We start from the raw sequence: 26703 nt of genomic DNA, 5'->3' as shown, positions 1-26703 counted from the left end.
GGGGCTGTGCCTGCCAGAGTCCTTCCCGCTTGAGCAGTTTGGAGCTTTCACGAGAAACCGGACTGATGAATAAGGGCCAGTGTAAAATAAACTCTCGAGTAAAAAATTTTCTCAGTCGAGGGCACTCCTTCGTGGGCTGCTTGACCCTTCCGGCCACTGTTCCCTTTGCATGGCTGCAGAGACCATTGACAGAGGCCGCCCACGGGGCAGCCGGTGGACACTCTCCGGCCTCTCCACGGAATTCCAGGGGCCTATGGTCCTCCGGCAGCCCCTCGCCTGCCAGCAGGGACCTGCCCCGCCGCAACCAGAGCGGCTGCACGGAGCTCAGGGTGAACCTCGTACCTTGTGTCACCCGCGGGCGCCCTCGGCTCCGCAGGGCGTGGCACCCCGGCGTCACCTGGCGGGGATGCGCAGGTTTGCCCGTGGGTTCGCAGTCCCCGGTGCCGCCCGGCGCTGCGCATCCCCCCGCGGGACGCGGACCACGCGTGGGCCGCTGCTTTCGTCTATATAAGGCCGTCCCGCCGTCCCGGCCTCGCGGCCCCGGCCCCGCCGCATTCTTCTGCCTTGTATGGGCCGGGCCGGGCCGGGCCCCTGGGCGCGCCCGCCCCGCGGAGCCGCGTCCCGCAGAGCCGCGCCCGTCGCCCCGCAGCTCCCGCACGTCCCGCGGCTCCGGCAGCTCCCGCGGTTCCCCGCTCCGGGACAGGTGAGCCGGCGCCGCCGGGACCGGCCCGGGACGGGAACGAGCGGCCGCGGCGGGGAGAGGGGCGGCCTCGGGCGGGATGGAGCGGGAGGGATGGAGCCGAGGGGATCAGGGGGAGCAGCCCCGCCGTCCCTCCACCTCTGCGGCGCTGGAGCTTGTGCCGGGGTCAGCCCTGGGGACGGGTCGAGGCGGCAGGAGGATCCTCGGTGTGCCCTGCTGGGCATCCTGTACCCGGGCAGCCTCTTGCCAGGCCCAGCAGGAATGTCCCGGCAAGGGCGGGTGAGGATTGGTCCTGAGCCAAGCTGTGGGTAACTGTCTGCAGTGCCTTGGAGCTGGGACATCCCGGCTTCCCCAGAATGGCAGAGCTGCAGGAGCAGATCCTGCTGCCCGCGGCTTCACCCACCTCCTGATCTCTGAGACTGTTCCAGTCTGGAAGATCTGCTTTTCCTCCAAGTCCTTTTGCTGATGACCGGAGCCAAGATCCGAATGCATGCGTGATGCTCCAGATGTATCCCCAGTGCCCTGGGAGCAACTTCAGGCAATAAACTTCTTTAAAGCAGAGAAGCTTTATTTAGTTCATTTCCTTCAGCCTTAAGCACAGAGGGATGTTGTGTTTTGTTTAGTCTTTCCCATGAAAACTTGAAGTCCTCTTGGCTTCCCTCCCAGCATGCCCTTTTGGTACAAAATGTTTCGACTGTGAAAAAAGCCAGGCAAACTCTAAAACGTGGATGTGTAGGAGAAGGCGGTGGCCAGAGCTGAATTCTTTGGAGTGGAACATCCCCAAGTGTTAACAACCACCGCTGCTGACCAAAGATGGTTGGGTTCCTTCGGTCGCTGGAATTTTTTTCCTCTCTCCCTGGCAGGCTCTGTGCGGTTGTAGGAGGAGTTTGCGGTCACTTCCCCCCTCGGAGGCGCTGCAGCCACATTCCCCCGCCGAGGTGAGCCCCTTAATTCCCCTGGGAAAATACTCTGGCCAGGACACGTTATGCTGATTGCCCAAGGCCATGAAGACCTTGTGCCTGTGATCCATTTCTCGGCCTCCCCGGGCATAGGAAGGTGCTGAGTGCTTTGCACACCGGGGGTGTGCTAGGGCTTCTCCTGGCAGACTGCAGAACTTGCGCTTTGGAAGGGTTTGCGTGCGTCACGCGGTGAGGTCCTTGTCTCCTAAACTTGGTGGGAAGCAACTAGTCCAGAAACCATCTGCTGAACTTGCAGGTGAGCCCCACAGCTGTGTGTGGGCCCGGCCAGGTCCCCAGTGTCTGGTGGAAGCTGGGGGAGGGCTGGGATGAACTCTGCACACTTTGCTCTGACTCTCTGATGCTGCCCTGCCCCTTCCTCCCTGGCATCAGTGCTCGTGGCTGTGGCTGGACTGGAGACGCAGCCCAGGGCTCGGGGTCTGCTTTCCTCTCACCTCCAGACTCCCTTTCCCACATCTCTAATAAGGCCATTAAAGGAGCAGAATGGCAGTCGTCTCCATTGCTGCAGCGTCGAGTGGGCTGAGGATTCCTCCCGCAGCTCCCAGTGCCTCTGCTGGCAGTGGGGCTCCCCTGGCACCAGAAGCCCTCACTGGTGAAGCTGAGCAATGCCACATCCCACAGGCATCCTGAACAGGGCTCTGCTGGAGGAAAGGCACGGTTTAACAACAAATGAAGCAGGGAAGATGAGCTGCTCCCTGCTCTCTCCTCCAGTGTGACACCCAGTGAGCAGCCCTGGGGCTGGGAGAGATGCCTGCGGATGGCAAAGCTTTATGGGTGGAACGGTGTCCAGGCTGCTGCACTGCCCTGCAGCCTCCTGTGCCTGGGGGATGCTGCGAGGCACCACCTCGCTCCCCGGCCCTCGTGCCACTCTGGAGGAGGGACGGGACCTGCCGCCTGTGGGGGGTTGCTGGGTGGCCGCATGTGGTGGGTGGCCAGTGCTTGCCCACCACTGAGTGTGGCTGCCTCGTGGCTTGCCTGTACTCACAACTCACTTTGGGAAGCGGCACTGGGCAGAGGTTTGACCACAGTCTCCCCTGAGGAGCCGATGTTTGCCCTGCAGGAGTGTCCCACGGGACAGCCCAGGCTGTCGGAATCACTCTTTGCCTCCCTTACCCAAAGCATGCAGCGGAGGCAGATCGTGCCGCTCACTGCCAGGATCTTGTGGAGGAGCTGCTGGAGCAGATGCCCCTGCCTGGCTGTGCCAGGGATGGCAGGGTAGTCCCACTGCAGCCTCCTCAGCACTTCCAGAGGTGGCTCCTGCTAGAGCAGCTTCTGAGCAGCCACCCTTGGGAAACCCTTGTTAGCGTATCCTGGGAGATCATAGCTTCTGGGTACATTTAACCACCCCAGGGGCTGGGGTTCGGCTGCTCCCTCCGCCAGAGGAGCTGCTCTGTCCCCTGCCTGCCACTCCTCCTTTGCAGCACCCAGCCTGTCACAGCCCCCTGAGCTCCCACTGGGGTGGTGAGATGGAGCAGCACAGGAGGAGCTGCAGGGGAGGGTGGAAGCAGGAGGGGGAAGGATGGGGCTGGGCTGGGGCTGCCTGCCCTGGCAGCACTGCCACTTCCCTTTGGCTTGTCCCACCCTCCCCAGCACAGCCAGGAAGCAGCACCAGGATGGAGTTGCTTGCTTGGTTTTTACCAAGGAGGAAACACATGGCAGTTTATATTTCTGATAACTGTGGGTCCTTTTCTCTTTCAAACTAAACTAATTACTAATTTATGAACTCTTTTGGTCAGGCCCATGGTCCCTTGGGTCTGGCTCTCAGGTGGGGGAGGCACAAGCCTGGCAGGAGATCATTTTGCCTCCACTGCAGGGAGATTGTTTAGGCAGGAGCAGTGGCAGATGGACAAGGGAAAAAGGGCTGCTGGTGATGGGGTGAGTTGGGGACCAGATCAGTGTGTGGCTGTCATGGTGTCACCCAGCACTGACCTTCTTGACTCTGCTGCCTGGGATCCACAGTTCCTGGGCTGGAGCAGTGCTGGGATGGAGCTTTCAGCAGGGGGTGCCAGGAGCAGGACCTGTGTCCGTGCTGAGCAGGAAGCTGGAGGTTTGGTGGCTGCACCATTTGTCTGAGCTGAGTCCACCCCAGCGTGGAGGGCATCATGACCAGGCATTCCCCGCAATGCTCCTGCAGCTGGGTTTTTGGGAATCCCAGGAAGCATGGCTTCAAGGACCAGGGGAGCGTGGCCATCAAGCCCTTGTGCAGAGCAGGGACTGCTCCAGCTGAATCAGGTCTTGCTGCAGGTCCCTGCACAGAATCCATGCACAGGAACCTTTCCTCACGCTGACCCAAAAATCTCTTCCCAAGTCTCAGCCAGCCCCAGGCGGGTGTCAAACAGCAGAGATGGAATGACTGAGCTGGACCTTGGGACTGAGCATCTTTCCAGAGCACATTTTGGATCAAACTGCAGATCCATGTGCTGTCAAAATTGTACTTAATGCTCTTAAAGAGCACTGTCAGTGGAGAGCGTGCCAAGCTGTGCTGCTGGTGGTCACAGTCAGGGCAGGGTAAATATTTGGATAATATTAATTCTTGTGGTGAGAGCAAAACTCCTGCTTATTTCTACAGTCTTCTGTTAATAATTCTGCTAATAATTTGATGTGCTTTGAAAGCTGAGTGCAGTGCCATGGGCCAGCAGCAGGGCTTTTATTTCTGGCTCTGACTCAGCCTGGTGTTGTTGCGGTGTTGAACTGAGCTTCCCATGCTGCTGCTGTGGGATGTCACCGGCCCACGCCACCTGGGAGTGTCACTGGTGCTCGCTGGTGCCTGGCAGGGCACACAGAGAGGGCCTGGCCTGCTGCAAAGAGCTTTGTGGTGCTGGAGGAAGGAGCAGGCAGAGATGGACATGGGGATGACGTCTCCTGCTCACCGGGGAGACTGGGCTTCCCAGTCTGGCTGTTCCCCTTGGCTGGCTGGTGACAAACATCCCTTTCCTGGTGGGCACTGGGAAAGGATGGAGGGTTCGGGGGATGTGGGGTGGTTTGGTGGCTGCTGTCAGGTGCTGCGGTCAGCACAAAGGAGGGCGCTGAGGCAGGTGTGGATTCCATCCTGGAATGGGGAGCATATGGGAGATGAGGGAGGTCTCCTGGGGACATGGGGCGTGTCCCCTGCAGATGAAGGGCCCTGCCCGGGCTCTGTGGTTGCTCCCACAGTGGGACGGGAGCCTTCTCAGCATGTGGGAAGAGTGCCCAGCCCCCTCTGAGCTTGGCTGGTTGCCAAGGTGTGTTGGGGCTGTGATTTGGCACTGCCTGATGCCCCTGGAATGTTCTTCCAGCACAGCCCAGCTGTGGGAACTGGAGACCACAGCAGGCTGAGGACTAGGCTGGTGGTCCCCCATCCCAGCCCCTGCCTGGGCTACCCCTTGAGAGGGTGATAGCAGGAGGGGAAGGAGAGAGCTGGAGAGTGGGTCTGGTGTGGGGAGGGCAGGCTCTTTGAAGGTTGTTTGCTCTGCTCTGGTCCATGCCAGCACCAGGGGATGTTCCCCAGGTCCCCACGGTCCCCCTGGGGTCAGCACTAAGGACCTAGCTGGGAAGCAGATTCCAGAGCTGCCCACTCAGGGTGTCCAAGCCAGCAGACACAGTCCTGCTGCAGCTCACTGGGGTGTGTCTCCATGAGATAGGACGTGGCTCTTGAATTGCTCCATCCCAGGGCACTGATGGGGAGCCCAGGTCCTGCTGCCCACCAGGCACAGGGCACACAGAGCACAGGACTGATTCTCTGCTCTTCCACCATGGAATCCCTTCATGATCCATTAATTTGCTATTGCCCCTGCAGCTGCTCCCCAAGCCGGACGCTGGCCAGGAGGAGGCCCAGGGCTGTGTGTGAGGGGGGAATGGCTGCAGCACAAACACGAGGACTCGGAGCAGTGTCCCTTCCCTGGGCTGACCTCGGGCCAGCCTGGCCCAGAGGACCATCCCAGCCTGTCCCAAAGGCCAAGCTGGGCTTTGCTGCCATCCTTCTGGGCTAAGCCTGGCAGGATTCCCCTGGGAGAAACCTGAGTGTCCCCCTCTCAGGCAGTGTCAGTGGTCACTGGGCACACTGAGCTCCCATGGAGCACAGTGTCCCAAACCTTGAGTGTATCCCTCAGTGTGGGGACACCACCAGCCCCCTGCCTGGAGACTGAGCGGGCCTGGATGCCATCCCAGGGTGAGAGTGGGCTCTGCTCCAGCCCTGTTCCTGCTGGGGGCCCCAGTTCCAGCTGGGCACAGCAAGCCCCCCCTTAGAAAAGACCAGGTTTTCCTGCTGTTGTCCTGCCTTGGTGGTACTTGGGGTCCACATGGTCCTTCTGTCATTCCCCATGGGACACACACTGCCCTAGCCGTGTCCCCGAAGTGGGTCTGTCCCACTGCTGCCCCCTCTTCTCCTGGCATTCGTTACCTGCAACAACAGCAGTATCCTCAGTGCCCCTCAGTCCTGGGGCTGCTTGGCTCCTCTCCTGGCCCTGCAGCCCTCTGAGGTCAGTGGTCCCCTCTCCCCTCTGCCTCTTCCCATGGGCTCCCCGGGCAGGGTGGGGGTCACTGGGACAGGGAGGGCGGCGGCAAGAGGCCTTTGACCCACCAGGAGGTGAGATGGATGGATGGATGGATGGATGGATGGACATGGGAAGCAGTGGTGTGTGAGGAATGTGCCTGGAGCAGATAACCTCTTCCTGCTGGGTGCTGGGGCTGCTTCTGCGCCACTACACAGAGGGTGCGAGGGTGACCCACCAACCTGGCAGCTGGGCTGGGCCTGGAGAGCCTGAGGGAGCGAGGGGAGGTGGGGGTGCATGGCCACAGTGCCTGAAGTGCCAAGACATCCATCTCCATGGCCCTGGGACTGGCACCCAGCTGGGCGCTGGGCTGGGCGTCTCTCCCTGTGCCCAGATATGCAGAGAGGACAAGGCAGCAAGTGGGTTTGGGGGCTGCCTGCAGCCCTGGGGGACAGTCCTGGGGAAGGGGTGTCGGTGAGCACTGCCTCCTCTGTGACTGCCCATGGAACTCGTCAGAGCTCAAGTCGTGTCTGACCCTGTGACCTTCTCATCTCCCTGAGTTGCCAAAGTGTGTGACAGCTGGGGAAACTGAGGCGCAGGATCGGAGGTGCCAGGGGCACTGTGTCCCTGCTCTGGCCCCCTGGCTCAGCCTGTCCTCACCCCTGCTGATGCTCCTGCCACCAGGTACTCCCCCAGCCACCAAGATGTCCAGCAAACGTGCCAAAGCCAAGACCACCAAGAAGCGCCCCCAGCGCGCCACCTCCAATGTCTTCGCCATGTTCGACCAGTCGCAGATCCAGGAGTTCAAGGAAGCCTTCAACATGATTGACCAGAACCGTGATGGCTTCATTGACAAGGAGGATCTCCACGACATGCTGGCTTCCCTCGGTGAGGACACCCTGCCCCCGTGCCCCCGCAGGTCCCTCGGCACCCCCTGGGAGCAGAGAGAGCTGCAGGGTGACCTTGTGCCCACACCCAGCGCTGGACACTGGCTGTGCTGGGATGCCTCAAAGCCTGGGGGGGGATTTCTCTGCTTCACAAACACCTTCTGACAGAAGGGGTGTTCGTGAGGCGTCCGAGGGCAGCAGCTCTGTGTGCTGCTCACAGGTGCTCTCACCAGAAGGGGAGACCCTCAGGGCTTGAGAAGCTCTGCCCTGGGAGCAATCACCAGGTGCAGCCATGGAGTGTTTGAGTAGTCTCAGCCCAGAATGTCACTGGGGCTGTCCCATGTGGAACAAAGCCCTCCCCATTGCTCTCCGCTGGGCTGACAAAGGCTGGTCCCCGTGCTGGTGTGATACCTGTACTGGTGGAGACTTGCAGGTCTGTACCCACTCCCTGCCCCAAGCCATTCTCCTCTGCTGCAGACCATGGCTCCCTCCTCCCACTCCCGGCGGTACCTCCACTGCGCTTTGGGAGGTCTGTCAATGATTGACCTGGCAGCCAAACCTGTTCTGGAGGTCCTGCCTGACCCTGGGAGGGATCTCCCTCCTCCCAGGGAGCCGGAGCTCTGGGAGCAGAGAGGGGCCAGCGCTGGGGGCACAGACCTCAGCAGAGCAGCTGAACCACCCCTGGTGCACCCTTGGTGGGAGCAGTGCTGGGGACATCAGCAGCACAAGGCTTGTGTGAGGACGTGGCTGCCCCTCTCCTGGGAGTTGTCAGGGGGACGGGAAAAGCCACGGGTTTCATTCCAGTAACCCCCAAGTTAATTACTGCATCTCCCCCGAGGCAGAGCTTGTTCCCAGGTGTGGATGAAAGCATCGGGAGAGATGCTGAGGGAGGAGCACTGGGCACTGCAGAAACTCCCTTCCCATGTTCGTGGGGTGGGTGAACAAGAACCAGAAAATCAATTTGCAATGGATAAAGGCCATTCCAGTTGTTTGCACGGGCTGACCCCGGGGATGGGAGCTGGGGGAGCAGAGCCCTGCATCCACCCCGTGCCTGTGTCCTGCAGGGAAGAACCCCACTGATGAGTACCTGGAGGGGATGATGAGCGAGGCACCGGGGCCCATCAACTTCACCATGTTCCTCACCATGTTCGGGGAGAAGCTGAACGGCACCGACCCCGAGGATGTGATCCGCAACGCCTTCGCCTGCTTTGACGAGGAGGCGTCAGGTACAGCACAGCCCCTGTGCCCCGCAGCCAGCACGGGGCTGGGCCACACCCTCGGGAACAGTCCCCAGGCAGCTCCAGAGTGGGGTGTCTTGGGAGAGGTGAAGGTGCTGTGCCCAGCCCTCCTGGTGCCCCCTGCTAACGCTGTGCCCTGCCCTCCTTGCAGGCTTCATCCACGAGGACCACCTGCGTGAGCTGCTGACCACCATGGGGGACAGGTTCACCGACGAGGAGGTGGATGAGATGTACCGGGAGGCGCCCATCGACAAAAAGGGCAATTTCAACTACGTGGAGTTCACCCGCATCCTGAAGCACGGGGCCAAGGACAAGGATGATTAGAGCCCAGTGCCCCTCACCCCTTCTGCCTCATCCTGTGCACACCCCCTGCCCCCTTGCTGCCCCACAGCAGATCCCTCCCATGGGAAACACCTCCCAAGACCATCACCTGGCATCAGGACACGTTTGGAGGGGACACACTCCCATCACTGTGTCGCTGTGTGCCCAGGCAGCCCTCCCCTCCCATCACCTGTCCCACCCAGCCTGGCTCTGACCCCTCCCAGCAGCCGCTGACCCCCTCAAAGCCACCATACCACTGGTCCCAGGGGTGCATCCCCTGCTGACCTGCAGGGATTTGGGCTGGCTCCAGCCTGAGCAAGCCCCACTCAGGGCCGTAGCACAGAGGAAAAGCCTCTCTCCCTCTCCTCTCACACTCGCCCTTCAGGAAAGAACCCCCACTTTGTTCCTCCTCCCTGGCTGTTTTATGGCTTTAGAGCCTGAGATCTGAGGGATTCGGGAAGCTGAAGGGGTGTATAAAGCCTGAAGGGTGTGACAGATGTGTGCTGTGTATGGCTGCCTCGTGACCAGTGCCATGCTGTGCCTGGGGGTTTGGGAAGCTGGGTTTGGGCACTGTACCTCCTCACCTTGCTGCCCTTGTCAGCCAGGGCCCCTTCCAGTGGGGCAGCCTGGTTTTGAAGCCAGATTGCTCTCAAATTATGTATAATCAGCTTGAGCATCACTTTCTGCCTCATCTGGCAGGCTGAAGGTTGTTCTGCTTGGCCCCTGTGTCAGGATGGGCTGAGAGACACTTGGCAAGGTGCCAGCCATGCTGCCCACATCAGCCGGTCCAGGGTCCCAGGGGCTTGGCCACCCTTCCGTGTCACCTTGGGTGGGTGGGGGGCAAGAGACAGAGAGGATAAAAATGGGGAGGGGTTTGTCCTCTTGGTTTGGTTATTTGTCACCACTCTGAAAAGGGTGTGAGAGCATGGGGCACTCCTACCTTGTGAAAGCTGTGGTCTTAAAATGCTGCTTGAAGCCTGCCCTGGAGGGAGGCATGAGTTTCCAGCAATTCTTTATTTAAAATGGGGGGACAAACCTGCAATACCTGGTGAGGGCATATTGCACAGCAGAGATGCTCCCAGTGCTGGGAAAGCTTGGATAGGGTCTGTGGGAGCTCCGTGGGCATATGCTGGCATTAGAGGCATCAGAGACTTGCCAGGCCCCAGGTGATCCTCTCTCACCTGGGAGATGATCCATGAGTGAAAAGCTTCTCCTTGGTCTCAGTGTTTCTATTTTGCAGGCACTACCAACACCAGGAAAAAGGAACTAAATTGTCAGATGTGAAAGGGCTGAACCTGTGGTCTCCGGGGAGTTCCCCAGGGTCAGGGCTTGTGCTCTGCAGCAGCAGCCCCAAACCAGCCCACCTCCAGCCTCATGGGTACCAAGCTTCTTCCCTAATTCACTGCTGTGCCGGGGAAAACCTACAGTTCTGCCACTGCTAGAGAGAATTCCCAGACCTAAAGGCTTCTGGAGGCCTGGATGCTTTATAAAACCTCCTTCACTGGGACACCCAGCAAAGTGAACATCCACAGACATCACTTTGGGGCAGAGGAGCTGATGCTGGAGCTGATGCTGGGCAGATTGGCTCCTGGGGCAGCTGCACCCAGGAGTGATGCTCAGCCCCCCTGACCCCAAGGGATAACCTTGTGTGACTGGCCCAGATTCTTGCAGTACCAGGAGTGGGATGGACTCACAGCTGGTCTGAGCTGGGAGCTGCCACAGTATCCAGCGTGGGCTGTTGGAGGTGCTGCCTCAAGCAGCTGCCAAAACTGCTCAGCCTGAGCTGCCTCTTCACTGGCGTGGCTGTGGTGGTACCATGGGACTTTCAACCCTGAGGCAGCAAAGCAGAACAATTTTTTTTATTGCACACTGGGGTATTTATGGGAAGAGTAAATTAACTTATTCTACTGGCACAGGTTTCCCAGAGCAGCTGTGACTTCTCCACCCCTGGAAGTGCCCAAGGCCAGGTTAGACTGGATTTGGAGCACCCTGGGATAGTGGATAATGTCCCTGCCTGTGACAGGAGGAGGAATGAGATGAGCTTTAAGGTCCCCTCCAACCTAAACCATTCTGGGATTTGATGAATCCATGAAACCCCAAAACTATCTGGGCTCATGTGAACCTCATGAAGTTCAACCAGGCCAAGTGCAAGGTGCTGTACCTGGGTCAGGACAGCCACAGTCCCAGCACAGGCTGGGGGCTGGGTGGGTTGAGAGCAGCCCTTGGGAGAAGGACTTGGGGGTACTGGTGGGAACAAATTGGATTGACCTGGCCATGGGCACTGGCAGCCCAGAAAGTCAACTGTACTTGGGCTGCATCAGAAACACCAGAGGCAGTAGGTGGACCTGACCTGACTAATTTTAAATAGCAGCAAAATAAAGACATTAATTTCAGAAGTGTTCACTTGGGGCAGGGGGACACAAAATTGGGTGAAACTTTAGGTCAGTCTAGAAGAGCTGCTCCCAGTGCAGAAGTGTCTCCTGAGCTCGGAGGGCCCCTCCTGTGTGTCACCTTGTGCCTCTGGCCCCTGGGGCTGTCCCTGGCCCTGTCCCCTCTGCAGCCTCCCCCCAGGTATTTATCCCCAGGGGTGAGATGCCCTGAGCCTGCTCTGCTCCAGGCTGGGCAGTCCCAGCTCTCTCAGCCTCTCCTCATGGCAGAGATGCTCCAGTCCCCCCATCACCTTCATGGCCCTGTGCTGGCCTCTGTCCAGTCTGTCCCTGTCTCCTCTACTGGGCAGCCCAGCTCTGGGCCTGGTGTGTGATGCAGCTCCCAGTGCAGCCCAGGACCTCCTGAGCCAGGAGTGTTTGCTTTTCTCCAGTGCTGTGAGCTCCATCCTGCTGTCCCCACACTCCTCTTGCCATGTCCAAGATGTAGGTTAGAGGAACACCAGGGGGAGAGGATCTGTCCTGCCCCACGGCCTCCAGGAAGGAAACAGAGCAGAGCTTCCCCATGGGAAGGGGCAGGAGGAGATGGAGGGGCTGCAGTGCCCAAGAGAGAGGCTCCAGTGCTGGAGCCCAGCTCCCAGGACCAGTCCTACTGGGGGAATCCCAGCCTGCAGCAGCTCCAGTGGCCCTGAGCAGGGAGCAGGACCTGCTGCTGGAGCAGTGGACCCAAGGGCAGGGTGGCAGCAAGCAGCCAGCACAGTCAAACACAAATCCAATTTTCCTTGCCAAAAATGCAGATTGAATATCAGAGGGCGGGCAAAGGATGGAGAGTACAGTCTGGGAAGTGTCCATACCCTGGGAGGCTGGCTGGGGATTCTAGTATCCCCCTGGGGTTCCAAGCATCCCCCTGGGAATTCCAGCTTCCCCTGGGAGTTCCAGCTTCCTCCGGATTTCCAGCACCCCCCTGGGGTTCCCAGAATCCCTCTGGGTTTCCAGCATTCCCCCTCAGGCACTTGTTGGCTGATTGTTGTTCAAATTGCTGAAGTTTAATGGTATTATCATGTCAATGGGCCCGGGCAGGGCTCAGCCTAGACTAGCTTGTCTCTGGAAGAGCAGGGAGACACCACAGCCCCTTCCCTGGCCCCTCATCCCAGAGGCTCCTTACTCCCCATAGGAGCCCTCTGGGATGCCAAGCTGGGCTTGCCCAGGGATTTAGGATCTTTCCATGCTCCGCTTAGGCATCCAGTGGGATTTTCCACTACCAGTCCAGGGAGCAAAGGTGGGTGGAGGGATCCGGGGAGGGGGGGGCTCATGACCCGGCCCCGGGAGGGTGGTTGAGCCCAGGGACCATTTTCCAGTTGTCTCAATTCGGTGGAAGACTAAACCAGCATTTTCCAAAAGGTGGGAGCAAAAGTAGACTGCTCAGGAGGACAGTCCTGCTGGGGCACTGTGCCTGACACAGACCCTGGGCAGCGTCCAGGGGGTGTCCGGGGAGCTCTGGGGTGTCACACACCAGGCTGCAGAGGGAGCAGAGTGGGCAGGATGAGCCTGCCCTGCCCGGTGATGGCCCTGGTTTGCTCGGGCAGGAGCCAGCCTGGTGTGAGAGGAGGCCAGGGGATGCACCCTGCCCTGGAGTGACCCTGCAGAGGGGGGGAGGTGCTGCCAGGGCTCCCCGCAACCCCCCCTGAGCTTCACCAGCCCCTGCTGCCTTGGCATTAATGCAGCAATAGCAGGTTGGGGCACAGCTCCACTCAGGTCATGGAAGATTTAGAAGCAACAAAATAAACAATTTAAGGAGTTCTCCTTTTCCTTTTGCTATTTAATCCCTTATTGCACCACACGTCCTGCTTTTCCCAGACCAAAAATCGACCATAAAATAAGGTACAATTTCAGCACATGAAGGGATTCCCACCTTTTACCCTGCAAGCAGCAAAAAGGGGAGGGAGGGGAGCTGCAGCACAGCCTGCAGAGGTGGTGGCGCTGGGCTGGGGGGGGTGGGGGGCTGCCCCTGAGGCAGGGTGACACCAAGCCGGGTCTTCCTGGAGAGAGGTGGAGCGGCGACTATGGGGGTGCTGTGCCCCAGCAGCACACACGTCCCTGGGGGATGCACAGGCGTGCCAAGGGTGAGCATGGATGTGCCCAAGACAGGGGGTGGACATCCTGAAAAGAACATCCCCAGGAAAAGCCCCTGAGGACGGGGGTCTCTCAGGGGGCAGGGCTCTCGGCCGGCTGCAGGACAGGGCTGTCTTGCATTCCCATGGTGGCACTTTCTCCATCACAGGCGCTGGGATGTGGCACCACTGCTCAGAGCAGCTCCTCTCTTTTCTTCCCACCGATGAAGACACTGCTCCAGGAGACCCATGATGGACACATCCCCTTGGGAGTCTACTGAGCACCTGGCAGAGGGTGACAGTACAACCCAGCCCCACACCACAGAAGGGCACAGAACTGTGGTGGGGAAGTCACATCCCATGCTCACCACATCCTGGACCAACAGCACATAAATGGAGCAATCTGGTCTCCAGAATTCTGAAGGTGACCTTGGGCTCTGCTGTGGTCACGGAGGGGCACCGGGAGATCAGAAGGGCTTCCAGAGACCTTGGCCAGCCTGATGGTCACAGCACAACAAGGGTTCCACCTGGCTCCCTCTCGGTCATCACCATTGCTTGGAAACACCTCCCTCTGTCATGGGAGCAGTGATGTGCCGTGCTTCTGCTTTCCCATCTGGTAAGGACAAAATGAAGCACTGATGGAACTTCAGGGTGCTCTGAGGTCCCCAGGGCTGTCACCCTCACCTGGCACTGCAGCTCCTGTTGCAAGGCCTGTCCCTGTCCCCTGCCCACAGACACGGGTAACCCCTGGGGCTCAGCTGCAGGATTCGGCCAGGGGGAAGGAACTTGTGCGGTGCCTTGTGGGGCACCCCTGCCTGGATGTCCTTGGGTGAGACTTCCAAGGTGGGTGTCCCTGGGTGGGTTTCCCCAGGTGAGCGTCCCGGGTTGGGTGTCCCTGGGTGGGTGTCCCCAGAGTCGGTTGTCCCCAAGCGGGTGTCCGTGGCTGGGTGTCCCCGGTGATGCCCCACGCGCGGGTGCAGCTCCGCGGTGGGGGTTCCACGGGGCCGGGTGGGTGCGGGGGCTCCGGGGCTCTCTCCGTCCCTGCCCCCTCCCGCCGGGGGCCGTGTCCGGTAGCGGGGCCGAGCCCGGGGCTGCGCCGGCGCTAGGTACCGGCCGGGACTCCGCGGGGCGGGGGCGGGGGGGCTCGGCGGGGCGGGGGGGCCCCGGTGCCCGGTGACAGCCGGGGGCGGGCGGGCCGGGGCCGGGGCCGGGGGCGGGGGGCCCGGCGAGTTCCTGCCTCCTCGGGAACAAAGGGAACTCTGTCTCGGCATCTGTCACCGCCGCCCACCCAAAACTTTCCGCCGCGCCCGGCTGCCCGCCGGCCGCCGCGGGACGGCCCCGCACCGGCCCCGGCACCGAGACCCCGGCGCGGCCCATGCGAGCGCCCAGGCGGCGGCGGCGGCCCGGGGGTGAGCGCAAAGATGGATCCCGGGGGGCGCGGGGGGAGCGGGGCGGCCCCGCGCCTTTGTGCGGGACGGAGCGGGACGGGCCGCGCCGGCGCCTCCCGAAGTTTGCGGCAGCCGCGGGCGGGGGCACCGCCCGCCCCCGCTGCAACTCGGAGTTACGGCGGAGTTTGCCCGGCCGGGGATAACTCGGGGCCGGGGCCGCTCTCGGGCTCCTCTCTAGCCCCGCCGCCCGGGGGGCCGCGGCTGCCCCGCTGCCCCGCTTTGTGTCGGCGGCCCCGGCCCCTCGCTGCCTGTTGCGGCCGGAGGGGCGACGGGGCCCGGCCCGCACCGCCCCGCTCCGCCGAGCCCCCGGCCCGTGACAGCCGCCCCCACCTCCATCCCCGCCGCACAATGACCCCGCGTGGTTCCTCTCCCACTCTCCAGCTCCGGCCTCTTTCTCCTGCTGAGACTGTTTTTGTTTTTAACTTCCCCTCCTCCCACCCCACCCCATGCTTGATTTCATCCCCCCCCCCTTCCCCCCCGCTGCGGTGCCCCCCGAACCCCGAGTGCTCCCGAGCCCCGTGCCCTGCGCGGAGCTCCTCCGCACCCCCGGGGCTCTGTTTGGTGCCCCTGTTGTCCCGCCGGTGCCGGTCGTTTGTCCCCCCGCGGGGGTCTCTGCCTCGGGATTCCCCCCCCCCAGGCGGGCCCAGAGGGGGTGAGACCCCCGCGGGAGGCGGGAGGAGGTCGGTGGGAGGCCCCTTCCCCTCCCCCGACCGGACACCGCCTGAAGCTCCCTTTGGTTCCCCCTCGCCAGGCTTCAGCCAGGGGGGTCCCGCGGGCGGCTCCACCATGTCGGACAGTGACCCCGCGGACGAGGACGGCGCCACATCCCCTGACCCCTCGCAGTGCAAGAGGAAGAGAAGGGGGAACCTCCCCAAGGAGTCGGTGAAGATCCTGCGGGACTGGCTGTACGAGCACCGCTTCAACGCGTACCCCTCGGAGCAGGAGAAGCTCAGCCTCTCGGGGCAGACCAGCCTCTCCGTGCTGCAGGTAGGAGCCAGCCCCCACCGCTGGCGACGCTGCCATGCAGTGTGGGACGGGAGAACCCCACCGAGGATCCCAAAGGACTGGGCAGGCTGGGATCATTCGCCACTGAAGGGCAGCGAGGAGGCGAGGGAAGGGATGTTGGGGAAGGGAAGGCATCTGTGTGAAAGGAGGGTCTCTTCTGGGGAGATGTCTGAGCCCTGGGGACCAGTTCTGCTGGAGCAGAGCATTTTGGCCAGCTAGAAGGTGGAGGGACTGGAGTGGACACAAGCTGGATACCGTGTTGTCAGTAAAAGTTGCACAGGTGGGAGGGTTTTGGGGGATGCTACTTTATCGTGTTGCCCTGGACACCCCCAGCAGAGGCCAGGATGACCACCTCCTGCACACAGAGCTGGGCAGAGGACAGCCTTGGGGCTGGGCAGGGCCAGGAGTTGGACTTGATGATCTTTGTGGAGCCCTTCAAGCTTCAGGATATTCAGTGATTTTAACCAGAAGGAAAAGGCTGGGCTGCGCTTTGAGCCCCCTGGGCTGTTAAGTGCTGGCTGGCCCACCCGGTCCCAGTTACACCAGCTACATTGAGGGGAGCCCCGTCCAGGAGTCTCCCTGTCCTGCTCCCAGCTGTGGGCCAAAGTTCTCCACGTGGCACCACGGTGGGTGCCCAGGCAGGAGCACTGGGCAGCAGTGAGGGCGAGCAGTGCTTGTCCTTCCCACTGTGTTGTGGTCCCTCCTGTGTTTAGGGCATCTGGGAAGGCCTGCCTGCAGCTGCTGTCCCTGTGCTCTGTGCACTGCCTGCTGCCCCGTCCCTCTCTCCCAGCCTGACAGGATGTGGGCTTCACTCTGTTGTCTGGATTTGGGGTGCAGTGGGGTGCAGGGCAGCAGGCAAGGGCCAGTGGGTTTGCTCCTCTCCTGGAGCTTCCTCTGTACCTCTGGCTCCTCTCCCTGTGGCTCAGCAGTCCTTGCCAGCTGTCCCAGCCCAGACACCGAGTGTGGGCAGGGACTGTCTGCTTCTCCTCGTCCTGGCCAGCAAGGTAAACCTGCTCTTTGATTTTAATGTGTTTCTGTAAGTGTTGGCTATGCCACAGAATTGTGTCCGGCAGCTGCTCCAGGGACAGGCTGGAGCTCCTGGACGGGCTTAAGGCTGAGTGTTGGGGGAGCAGCAACGGGCCTGGGGCTGTGGGAATTGGCCTTGTCCTGGCCCAGTGACAGTGACAGTGCCTGGGACACGAGGGTTGCCCCAGGACTTGGGTGGGACCGGCAAGGGACAGTGCCCTGAGCCCTGTGGGTCCCAGGAGGGGGTTGGCACACAGGTGGGTTCGTGTTGAGGTGTGGCCCTGCTGTTGTTTGCCCCAAGTGACCCTCACAGCCAGTGTGTGCCCCCTGTACCCACTGGGCGGTGGCATTTCCCAGTGCCAGCCCGGGGCTGAGGCTGGGGTTTCTGCCTGTCTGAGGGGATGCAGCAGGAATCTTCTGCCTTTTGGGGTGGAGGAGTGGGACGCCCCGTGGTGTGGCTGCGGGGTTCAGTCTGTGATGCTGATCTGACCCCTCCAGACAGTGTCTGGAATGCAGGGCTCTGCCACAGCCACTGGTCAAACACCCGCCCTGAGTTGTTTCTTTGTGCACCCCCCTGCCTGCTCCAGTGGCCTGGGGAGCTGGAGCTGGGTACTGGCAGCCAGGGATCAGGGAGAGCAGGAAGTCCTGTGCCTCCCTTGCAGAAATTCCAGCACTAGGAAAGTGGCACCTGCTCCCACTGAGGCTTCCTGGACAGCAACAGCTTTCCAACCCTGCTGTGGGATCGATGGGCTTTTCCTCCCTGCAGAGGAGATGGTGCTCTCGCACTGCTGGGGGGACAGACGCTGCCCAAAGGGACAGAACGGGGTGTGCTGGTGAGAGGGAAAGGGATGGCCATGATTAAAACCCAATAACTGCTTCAGAGCCAGGGCATGTCCCAGCTCTGTGACATGTGCCTGCTGTCACAGTGGCTGTGTGTGCCTGTCTCCGTGCCGCGTTCTCCGACGGGAATTGAATGATGGAAGGAGCATGGTGTGGGGGACAGGCAGGATTTTGGGGGGTTCTCAGCACTGAGGAGTTGGGCTTTTTGTTGGGAGTCTATCTCTTTGGTTAGGGATCAGTGGTGGATGGCCAGGATCGTGTCAAGGGCACCACAGCATCACAGGATCGTGTCAAGGGGACCCAGCTAAGGCTTGCAGGAGAGGGGGTTTGCAACAGAAGAGGGAGTAAGACTGGTGTATTTGAGGGTTTTAATGCCAAATATTGTCTTAAAGAAAAAAAAAATGACAGCTGAGATCTTGCTGTGATTGAAGCTGTGGCAAGTTCTCTCTCCTTGGGGGAAATATTTTCCATAGCTGTTGATTTAGGTAAGATCAGACTTCCTCCCCCTCCCCCCTTGATTTATTCTCTTCTAATTGTCTTCTGGGAAGAAGGCAGTTATTTTAATGTAGCATTTTATATAAAGATGCTGAAACAATCCATGGCCAAGGCTCAATAATGGCAAAAGGCTGCCAGACGTGCAGCCTCTGTGCTGTGCAGATGTTTGGGGGAGCCTTTAGCGTGAGCTGTGACCCTGCTCGTGGGCAGGGGCACAGGAAGGTGTCTCTGCTGCCTCATTCCCGTCCCTGTTAGGGGCTGAGGGGCTGCAGCTCCATCACCCGATGGTTTCTAGGGTTTTCCATCCATGCTGCTCTCCTGCCATCTGTCTGCTCTGGCAGCCTCCGTGCTCCCCTTCGGGTTGCCAGCGCGTTGGCACCGGCAGCAGTGTGGAAACAGGCCTGAGCTCCAGGATGGGTCACCTGGAGAAGAAAAACCTGTCCCCAGGCCGGCGACCTGCAGGATGGGCTCGGAGCTGGCTCTGTGCGATGCCACAGCCTCTGGCTGGGGAATGGCAGGAGCTGTGCTGTACCTGCCTGCACCTGGGACCTCGGGGTGCAGTGGGGGCACAGCACGGAGCCCCTCCTTCCCCCTCCTTCCCTGAGGGGCAGCTCTGCTCAGAGCCAGCGCAGCTCTCGGGGCTCCGGCCAGTGCTGCTGTGGCTCGGGAGTGGCTCGGCCCCAGGGCTGTGCCCGGACGGAGGACAAGAGCCATGGGGCACAGTCCCGCAGCGGGGCTGGCAGGGCCGGGGGCAGCCGGGACAGGGCGCAGGGAGGAAGGGGCTGCCCCGGGCAGGCGGTGCCAGGCAGGAAGCAGCCGGTGTTGGGGTTTCCGTGGGTGCCAGCGCGAGCTGGGCCTCTCTGGAGCCCCGCGGAAAGGAGGCGCAGGGCTGGGGGACGGGGGGGCCCGTGGTAGTCCGGGTGTGTGGGAGCTCCCTCTGGTTTGTCCCCGGGCTGCCGCCCCCCCCCCCGGCTGACACCGCCGCGCCCCTCTCTCCTCGCAGATCTGCAACTGGTTCATCAACGCCCGGCGGCGGCTGCTCCCGGACATGCTGCGCAAGGACGGCAAGGACCCCAACCAGTTCACCATCTCCCGCCGCGGGGGCAAAGCCGGCGACGTGGCCGTGCCGCGGGGCGCCGCCGCGGGCTCCGGGGTGCTGGTGGTGCCGCCCGCGGGCTCCTCCAAGGTGCTGTCGATGTCGGTGTGCCCGCAGGTACTGTGCCACCCGGCGCGGGCGCTGGCCGTGGTGAGCGCCCACAGCCCCGAGTGGGAGAAGCCCCCCGGGCCCGAGGCCGTGGCCAGGGCGGCCGCGGGGCCCGGCGGCGGCAGCACGCTGACCCTGCTGGCGCGGGCCGAGGCCGGCAGCCCCACTCCCGGACTCTTCAACACGCCGCCCCCGACGCCCCCTGAGCTCTTCGGGGACGACTTCAGCAGCTTCCAGCTGCTGGTGGAGGTGGCCTTGCAGAAGGCGGCCGAGCTGGAGCGGCAGCGGCAGGGGGGGCAGCTGTCCCTGTCTCCCCACACCGAATCCCCCGGAGCCTCCGAATAACCCCGGGCCGGGTCCCGCAGGGTGCCCTTCCCCGGGGGGGGGGGGCCCGACCCTCCCGGCCTCCGCCTCACCCCCACGGCCCATCCCAGGAGCGGCTCTTGCCTCCCGGGGGCTCTGGTCTCTCTCGGCAGCCAAGGCGGCAGAGGAAGGCCTGTCCCACCCCGCCATCCTCCTCCGGGGAGATGCCCTGGCTGCCGAGGACGGTGCCCCGGCTGTGCAGGGACCGTCGTGCCCAGACCTCAGCGCTGGCAGTGCCCTGTCCCTGCCGCACGGCTGGAGCAGGCACCGGAGCTCTCATGGAAAACCTGCTGATCTCTTCCTCTCCTGCAAACAAGGGTCCAGCCAGCACCAATTCTTCAGGAAGACAGAGAACCGATTCTTTTAATGCCAGTGTCTATTTTAAGGACTGTGGATGAAGAGCTTTGTCTCCCGAATCTCTGATCTTTTCCCCCTGCCACTTTTGCCCCCCGACCCCCCTTTTGGTTTTGGGGGGCTTTTCTGTTTCCCGGTGCTGGCCAGGGGCCCTGCCTTGCCCAGGGAAGGGCAAAGGACAGATGAACTGGAAACACATGGAGTCTGTGGCATTTTATCATGGAAAAAAATAGGACCCTCCTCTTCCTTTTTAGGTTGTTCTCGATGCTGCCAGTAGAAATCTCTATGGTGCTCTTTAGCAAGTTTTATGTTGAAACATTTTCCCTTTCATTGTGATTTATGACATGATTATTACCTTTTTTTTAATCTATAAGCATTTCCACACCTTCCCTGCGTTCCCCTCGAGTTCAGGCTGAATGTGTACAGGCTGTGCCTGGAGCAGTGAGCGCGTGGCCAAGCCTGGGCAGAGCTGAGACTGTGAATTTTGTACCCTACTTCATTTCCTTTTTTTTTTAAATTTTTTTTTTTTTTCTATAAAACCTTTGGAAAGAGGCGTGGTGAGGGCTCGGCCATGTGCGTCCCGCAAGTGCAGCGCGGGGCTCCTGGGAAGCGGCGCCGGGCAAGGCGGAGGATGGAGATGTCGCTCCCTTGTCCCCTCCCCTCCCGGCGTGGCTGTGCGGTGCTGGGGACCTCTAGTGACAAACCGGCGTGTGCCGGGAGCAGCCGGGCCTGGGGGCGATGGGGCTCTGGGGCAGCTCCTGGCCGGGCGTCGCTTGCTGTCCCTGGTTGCTGTGCCGGGGCCAGATGTCCTGTGGGATGTGTGTTAATGACAGTGCCCTGTCCCGAGGGGCACTAATCCCGTCGGTAATTAGCCAGATGAGTTGATGACTAGAGGGGACTAGTCAGTCCCAGCCTCAGGACTGGGAGCTCTGTGGGGCCGGGAGAGAGCGCTGGACAGAATGGGGCTGGAAGGGAAGAGCGCTGATTTGGGGGACCGGTGTGTTCCCACCCCCCATTTCTTCAGAGGGAAGGTGCCAGGGGAGAGGGTGCCATGGGAAGGCTTCCCAATAGCGTCACCTTGGCAGGTGCCCTGTGCAGTGCTGGGGTGGCACTGGGGTGGGTGGGTGCCCGTCGTCGTGTGCCTCTCACCCCCACCCCCATTTCTATGTCCAGACTTCGTTCGCCCTTTGTCTCCTTTCCAGGGAAAGTCCTCATTTTTGGGACTCCCTCTTTCACCTTGTCACCCACTTGCAGCTCGTCCCTTGCCCTGCGGGAGGGAGAGGCTATTTGGCCTCTTGCTCTCATCTTGCCCCAGACAAACTGAAGTGGTTTCCTTCCCTCAGAGCTGTGCCTGTGCCCGGGGCTGGTGCTGCTGCCCTGGGATGGACCAGAGCTGGGAGGGCAGGAGTTATTGGAATTAAATCTACGGAGAAATAACAAACTACTGTAAATACCTTTTTGTTTGTTTTTCTATTGTCAAATAAAAGGTTTTTTTAGTTTTGGTTGTTATTTTTAAATACGAGCTCTGTGTCAGAGTGAACTGTGTCATTTGTGGGTGCCTCACTTGGTTCTCCACCACCAGGAGAAACACCTGAGCCACCCTGGAATAACACCCGGCTGTCCCCCCTATCCATGAGCTGCTGGGCCTTTGTGCTTGGGGTCAGAGACACGGGATAGGGCACATTCCTAGGGCGAATAGGGGGCTGGAGCCAGGGCAGGGTCTGCCAGCCCTGCTGGGGTCTGCGCTGTGACAGGGGGTCACAGCTGGGGACAGCACAGCTCTGCTGCCCCTCCTGCGGCCCCAGGCAGCACCTCGGGGCTCCTGAGCTGCACACAAGGGCCCATGCCTCCGGCAGGTCCAGCAGAGCCTCGGGGACCTGCTCCCACCAGCAGAGACCAGCAGCTCCCGCGGACTCAGGACACGGTGCCAAGGGACAATGTGGGGGCACGGGGGTCACTCGGGGGGAGGCACCGCTCTGACCTCCCCCCACACCCACCTCCATCGCCTCCCAGGGCATCAGCTGGGGCTGGTGGTGCTGGGAGGGGTCCTCCAGTGGGACCCCCATCCTTGTCCCAGCCCGGCAGCCCGCCAGGCTCTGACCCGGGCACACAGAACAGCCTCATTAATGTAACGCTCTCGTGTTTCCCAGAGTGGTTTGGGTTGGAAAGACCTTAAAAGACCATTTAGGCACAGCCCCCTGCCCTGGGCAGGGACAACTTCCACTGTCCCAGGTTGCTCCAAGCCCCGTCCAGCCCGGCCTTTGACTCTTCCGGGGATGGGGCAGCCGCAGCTTCTCTGGGCACGCTGTGCCAGGGCCTCCCCATCCTCTCAGGAAGGAATTTCTTCCCAATATCCCACGTAGCCTTGGTCTCCGTTAATGTGAAGCCGTTCCCATCCCTTGCCCCAAGCCCCTCCGCAGCTCTCCTGGAGCCCCATTAGGCGCAGGAAGGGGCTCTGAGGTCTCCCCGGAGCGTTCCCTTCTCCAGGCTGAACAATCCCAACCTCCCAATACTTCTCATGCCGCCGCCAGCCGCGCCCCCAAAGTCCCCACGAGAGGGGGAGGCTCCGGGACCCCTCCCTGGCAGCCGGCCCTCCGTGTCCGGGGTCCGTGTCCCCCGTCCTGTGGGCATGTCCGTGCCCGTGTCCCCTGTCCCCGTCTCGGCCGGGCGCTGCAGCCCCGCGCTCTCCCGGCGCCAGGAGCCGCTCCGGGCTCTTTGCACGGCTTCCCCGGGCTCAGCCGCGGCCGCGCAGTGTCCGTTCCCCGGGAATCCTCGAGAAATGCCCCTGGGCGCCGGCTCGCCTCGCCCTGCGCGGGCACGGCCCGGAGCCCGCAGTGAGCCACCCCAGGACACCCCCAGGACACCGCTCCCGGGAACGGACACGGGACACGAGCGCAGGGACACGGCGGCGGACACGGCGCCCGCGAGCGCCGCCTGCCGGAGCTGAGCACGGACCCCGAGAAGGCCGCGCCCACCACCCCTCAGGGCCCGCCCTCTCCCAGCATCCCACGGCCATTCGCCGCAGCGGCACGTACTGACCTGCGATTGGCTGATAGGGCCCGGAAGTACTTTGACACGCGGCCTCACCCCCTATATCCACTGGGGGCGGCCATTTTGTTTCACCCGCCATCTTATGGCAGGGCGCAGCCATTTTGCTAAACGTCACGCCGCCCTGTGATTGGCAGGCAGCCATCTCGTGACACCACCATCCCCACGTGACCTCAGGCAGCCCCGTGATTGGCTGCCCCCCTCCTTTGGGCTCAGAATAAACAGGTGCTACAAGGAGTGGGCATGAAATTATTTATGAAAGGGGTGTTAAATATCTGCAACAAATACTTCTCAGACTTAGAAAAGGCATGTTTAAAAATGTAAAACACGTTTTTGTACGTGTGTTACACGTATTTATATGTATATGTACATAGAAGTATGGAACTCTACCTCTGTATTTGTATATGCATTTTTATATACGTAGGTGAATTTAAAATGGTGTATTAATTATAAGATTAAAAAAAACATATTAAAATTAATTAGTTTTTACTACTTTATAAATTCACTTACATGTTAGAATAGAGGCATATATATATATATATATATATATATATATATATATATATATATACACACACATATAAATCCACATTATATAAGAACATAAATATTATGAGCAAGCCCAGCCCAAGGCAGCAAGGATCGTTTCACCACTCCGTGAGCAGCAGCTTGGAAGAGTAAATTATAAAATAAATAAATTAACACCCACATTTCCTTGGTGTTCCCCCTTTCTCTGCCAGAGAGCCCTAAAGCCGCATCTTTACAATCCGCCCCGACACCAGACAGTGCAACCCAACGTCTCTGCCCCCGACGGAATCTTTAGGTTTGGGAAAGGCCTGCAAGGTGAGTCGCAGCTGCTTCCAAACCCCGACATGCCCACGCACCCCCAGGTGCCACCTCCAGGGCTGGGGACTCTCCCCCTGCCCTGGGCAGCCCTGACCACATTTTCCATGAAGGACTTTCCCCCAGTATCCAATGTAAACCTCCCTTGGAGCAACCTGGGGCTGCGTGCCCTTGTCCCCTGGGAGCAGGGCCTGACCCCCACCTCCAGCGCAATTTGAATCCCAGCACAGCCACAAGCTTTGGGAATTCGATGGCTGAGACAGCCCCAGACAGCACACAATGGGCAGCAGGCATCATTCAGGATTCCACTTTTATTTATTTTTTGCCTTCTGGATCACCAACACTCTCACCGAAACCACTGGGATTCCACCTCCGCCCCCATGACGGTAGCACACAATCTCCCAACTTGTTCAAACGTGAAGAGGAGAAAAAAAAAAATCCCCAGCAAAATCCCTCAGGATGGGACAAAAACCTTCAGTGTGAGAGGGTGGCAAAGAATCAGGGGGTGGCAGCTCTGGCTCTGAGGAGCCAGACTGGAAAGGAGACCTACAAAGGGGAAAAAAAAATGGGCTAAAAAATATTTAGCAATCCTTCCTCTACCCAGAGAGCAGGGAGATAAGGAAAAAATAGTCATCTGCTTACACACAGGGTATATATTTTTACACACACTTGGACACACATCTAGATATAGTACATGTAAAAATATATGCTATACATCTGCCCACCCCCGTGGTGGCGTGGGCCGGATCCGTGTGTAGGAATTACTATACAGGTACTACTAAGTGTATATGTGCATATGTACACCCCCTCCTCCTGGACACACTGACCCCACAGCCCCCGCTGCAGCAGCTCCTCCATCCACCAGCCAGCCAAGGAAAATGGTGTCGGAACAGGAAGAGGAGGGAAATCAAAGTGATGTGGCTCATGCTCTGTGCTCCTTCAGCTCCTGTGCCCAAAGCGGGGTCCGCCTCTCGGCATCCCCTGCGCCAGATTTATTGCACATTTTGCTTCTGGGCTGCATTTCAACCCCACATTCCACAGCCTCGACATCCTCTCCCTCCAACAAACTGAGGACACGGCCCCCTGTGCCGTCCTCCCCCACCCCAACATCCCCACCCCAAGAACACAAAGCCCAGGAGGCTGCTGGCTGGACAGGGCAGCAGAAAGGACACACCACAGGTGTTCTCTGTGGGGACAGGGGGGTCCGGACACAGGAACCGAAACCATGCAAAGGGTGGGAGAATGGGAGCAGGAGGAGGGAAAAATAAAGGATGAGAAGGGCAGAACAGATAGGAGGAGGAGGAGGAGGAAGAACACAGCATGGCAAGCGCTCAAGGCTTCATGTTTTCTTGTCCTCTTCTTGTAAACAAGCTAATAATTCTCATGAGATAGAACAAGTAAAAAGACTGAAGTTCCAAGTCGAGGGGCTGGAGGTCCCAGGAGTCTGTCCAGTCCATTCAGCAACACCACAAGCTGGGGAGAAAACGAGGGGCATTTTTTTTTTCTTTTTTAATTTGTTTGTTTGTGGTTTTTTTGTTGGTTTTTTTTTTTTTTTTTTGTTAAAATCTTCATTACTTAAAGCTGAGAGAGAAAAAAGCCAACTCAGGAGCCCTTTTCAAGGATGGCTCATTGTCTCTAGACTGAATAAATCACACCAGTTTCGAGAGAACCTTTTTTTTTTCCATTTAATGACTTATAAAAGCCGCGGGCTGGCCGTGGCTGGGCTCAGAGGCGGGTCTGGGCCTCGGGGACGTAGATCTCGATGCTGTCGGCGCTCTCGGTGGCCGAGTTCTGCCGCACAGACGCCGCGCGCTTGGCCGCCATCAGCCGCTTCCGCGCCTCCTGCCGCTGCTTGTCCGAGTCAGAGCCTTTGTCCCGGCTCAGCTGCGATTTGGACTTGGCCGGCTTCTTTGGCACTGGAGGGGGTGGTTTCTTCTCTTCCTTTAGGGAGACAGTAAGGAAAAACCCAGACCTGATATAAACGTGCGCAGCTAGGTGCCAGCTTGGCCCGGCGGGGCCTTGCTGGAGGGACTGGGATCATATCAGGGAGAGCAGCTCTGCAGCAAGACACACACCCCTTAAAATCAGCTGTCGTGGTTTCTACAAGGAGCCATTTTGCATTTCATGGAATCACAGAATGTCCTGAATGGGAAGGGACCCACAACAACCATGGAATCACAGAATGGTCTGGGTTGGAAGATCATCCAGTTCCACCCCCTGCCACGGCAGGGATGCCTTCCACTAGACCCTGTCCAACCTGGCCTTGGGCATTTCCTGGCATGGCAGTCCATGATCCAGAGGCTGATGATCCGCAACCAGGATCATCAAGTCCAACCCCTGCATGGACACCTGCAGGACACCCTGTCCCTGAGAGCCTTGTCCAAATGCTCCTGGAGCTCTGTCAGCCTTGGGGCCGTGCCCATTCCCTGGGGAGCCTGGGCAGTGCCCCAGCACCCTCTGAGGGAAGAAGCTTTTCCTGTTATCCAGCCTAACCCTCCCCTCCATGCAGTTTCCATGGTACAGGGCTCCTCTGGAGTGGCCTGGAGTTCAGAGATTGTTTGGTTCAGCTGTAGCTCAGAGCACAGCACAGGCAGCATGAAGACACAACTTGATGTGGAACTACAAAATTTTAATAAGCCACCCTGCCCTGAGCCACAGTCCTCCCTTCCCTTATGGCAGAGCCAGGACACCACCTCTCCTGCATTTTCCAAAGGTTCAAGTTGTTTTTTACATTACTTGGGCACCAGGGAGAGTTAAATCCATCCACACGGTGCAAGGAACACTCGAGGCCCCTGCATCACTGCTCCCCACTCTGGGCTCTCTCCATCCAACACCTTTTCCCCCGTGCACAAAACTCTTCCCATCATTACTCAAGAGGAATGGCCTTGGTGCCCTGTGAGGCTGTGAGATGACAAGTACAGGATGGCAAAAGCCCTTCCTTGAGAGCATCTGTTTGCAGACAAAACCAGCCCTCAGGTACCCCAAACGTC

The 26703-nt window shown here is 60.0% G+C and overlaps 3 protein-coding genes across 8 annotated transcripts in view; 2 read left to right on the top strand and 1 right to left on the bottom strand.

Moving 5' to 3' along the window:
- The first annotated feature begins 601 nt into the window (after window positions 1–601).
- Window positions 602–9085, top strand: MYL9 (myosin light chain 9). 2 transcript variants are annotated; one of them, XM_066199191.1, is made up of 5 exons: window positions 602–703; window positions 1564–1638; window positions 6831–7034; window positions 8098–8259; window positions 8423–9085. In XM_066199191.1, the coding sequence occupies exons 3-5, from the start codon at window positions 6851–6853 to the stop codon at window positions 8593–8595; spliced, it is 519 nt and encodes a 172-aa protein (XP_066055288.1). In that variant the 5' UTR covers window positions 602–703; window positions 1564–1638; window positions 6831–6850; the 3' UTR covers window positions 8596–9085. The 2 variants fall into 2 exon arrangements, with proteins under 2 accessions (XP_066055288.1, XP_066055290.1); XM_066199193.1 differs by lacking the exons at window positions 602–703; window positions 1564–1638 and adding an exon at window positions 1896–1915.
- A 6175-nt stretch (window positions 9086–15260) lies between these two features.
- Window positions 15261–21344, top strand: TGIF2 (TGFB induced factor homeobox 2). Its single transcript, XM_066199190.1, has 2 exons — window positions 15261–15522; window positions 18905–21344. The coding sequence occupies exons 1-2, from the start codon at window positions 15322–15324 to the stop codon at window positions 19448–19450; spliced, it is 747 nt and encodes a 248-aa protein (XP_066055287.1). The 5' UTR covers window positions 15261–15321; the 3' UTR covers window positions 19451–21344.
- A 2665-nt stretch (window positions 21345–24009) lies between these two features.
- The window catches only part of DLGAP4 (DLG associated protein 4), a 62203-nt gene continuing 59509 nt past the window's right edge, over window positions 24010–26703 (bottom strand). For all 5 annotated transcript variants that reach the window (XM_066199278.1, XM_066199279.1, XM_066199280.1 and 2 more), the window contains one exon: window positions 24010–25654. In XM_066199278.1, coding sequence (XP_066055375.1) covers window positions 25439–25654 — 216 coding nt within the window. In that variant the 3' untranslated portion in view covers window positions 24010–25438. The remainder of the gene's footprint in view (window positions 25655–26703) is intronic.

Source organism: Chamaea fasciata, unplaced genomic scaffold (genome assembly GCF_029207755.1).
Source record: "Chamaea fasciata isolate MVZ Bird 193981 ecotype frontalis unplaced genomic scaffold, bChaFas1.0.hap1 SCAF_17, whole genome shotgun sequence".
Classification (NCBI taxonomy): Eukaryota; Metazoa; Chordata; class Aves; order Passeriformes; family Sylviidae; genus Chamaea; species Chamaea fasciata.
Note: the sequence above shows the minus strand (reverse complement) of the source record. Positions and strands in the feature narration are given on the sequence as shown.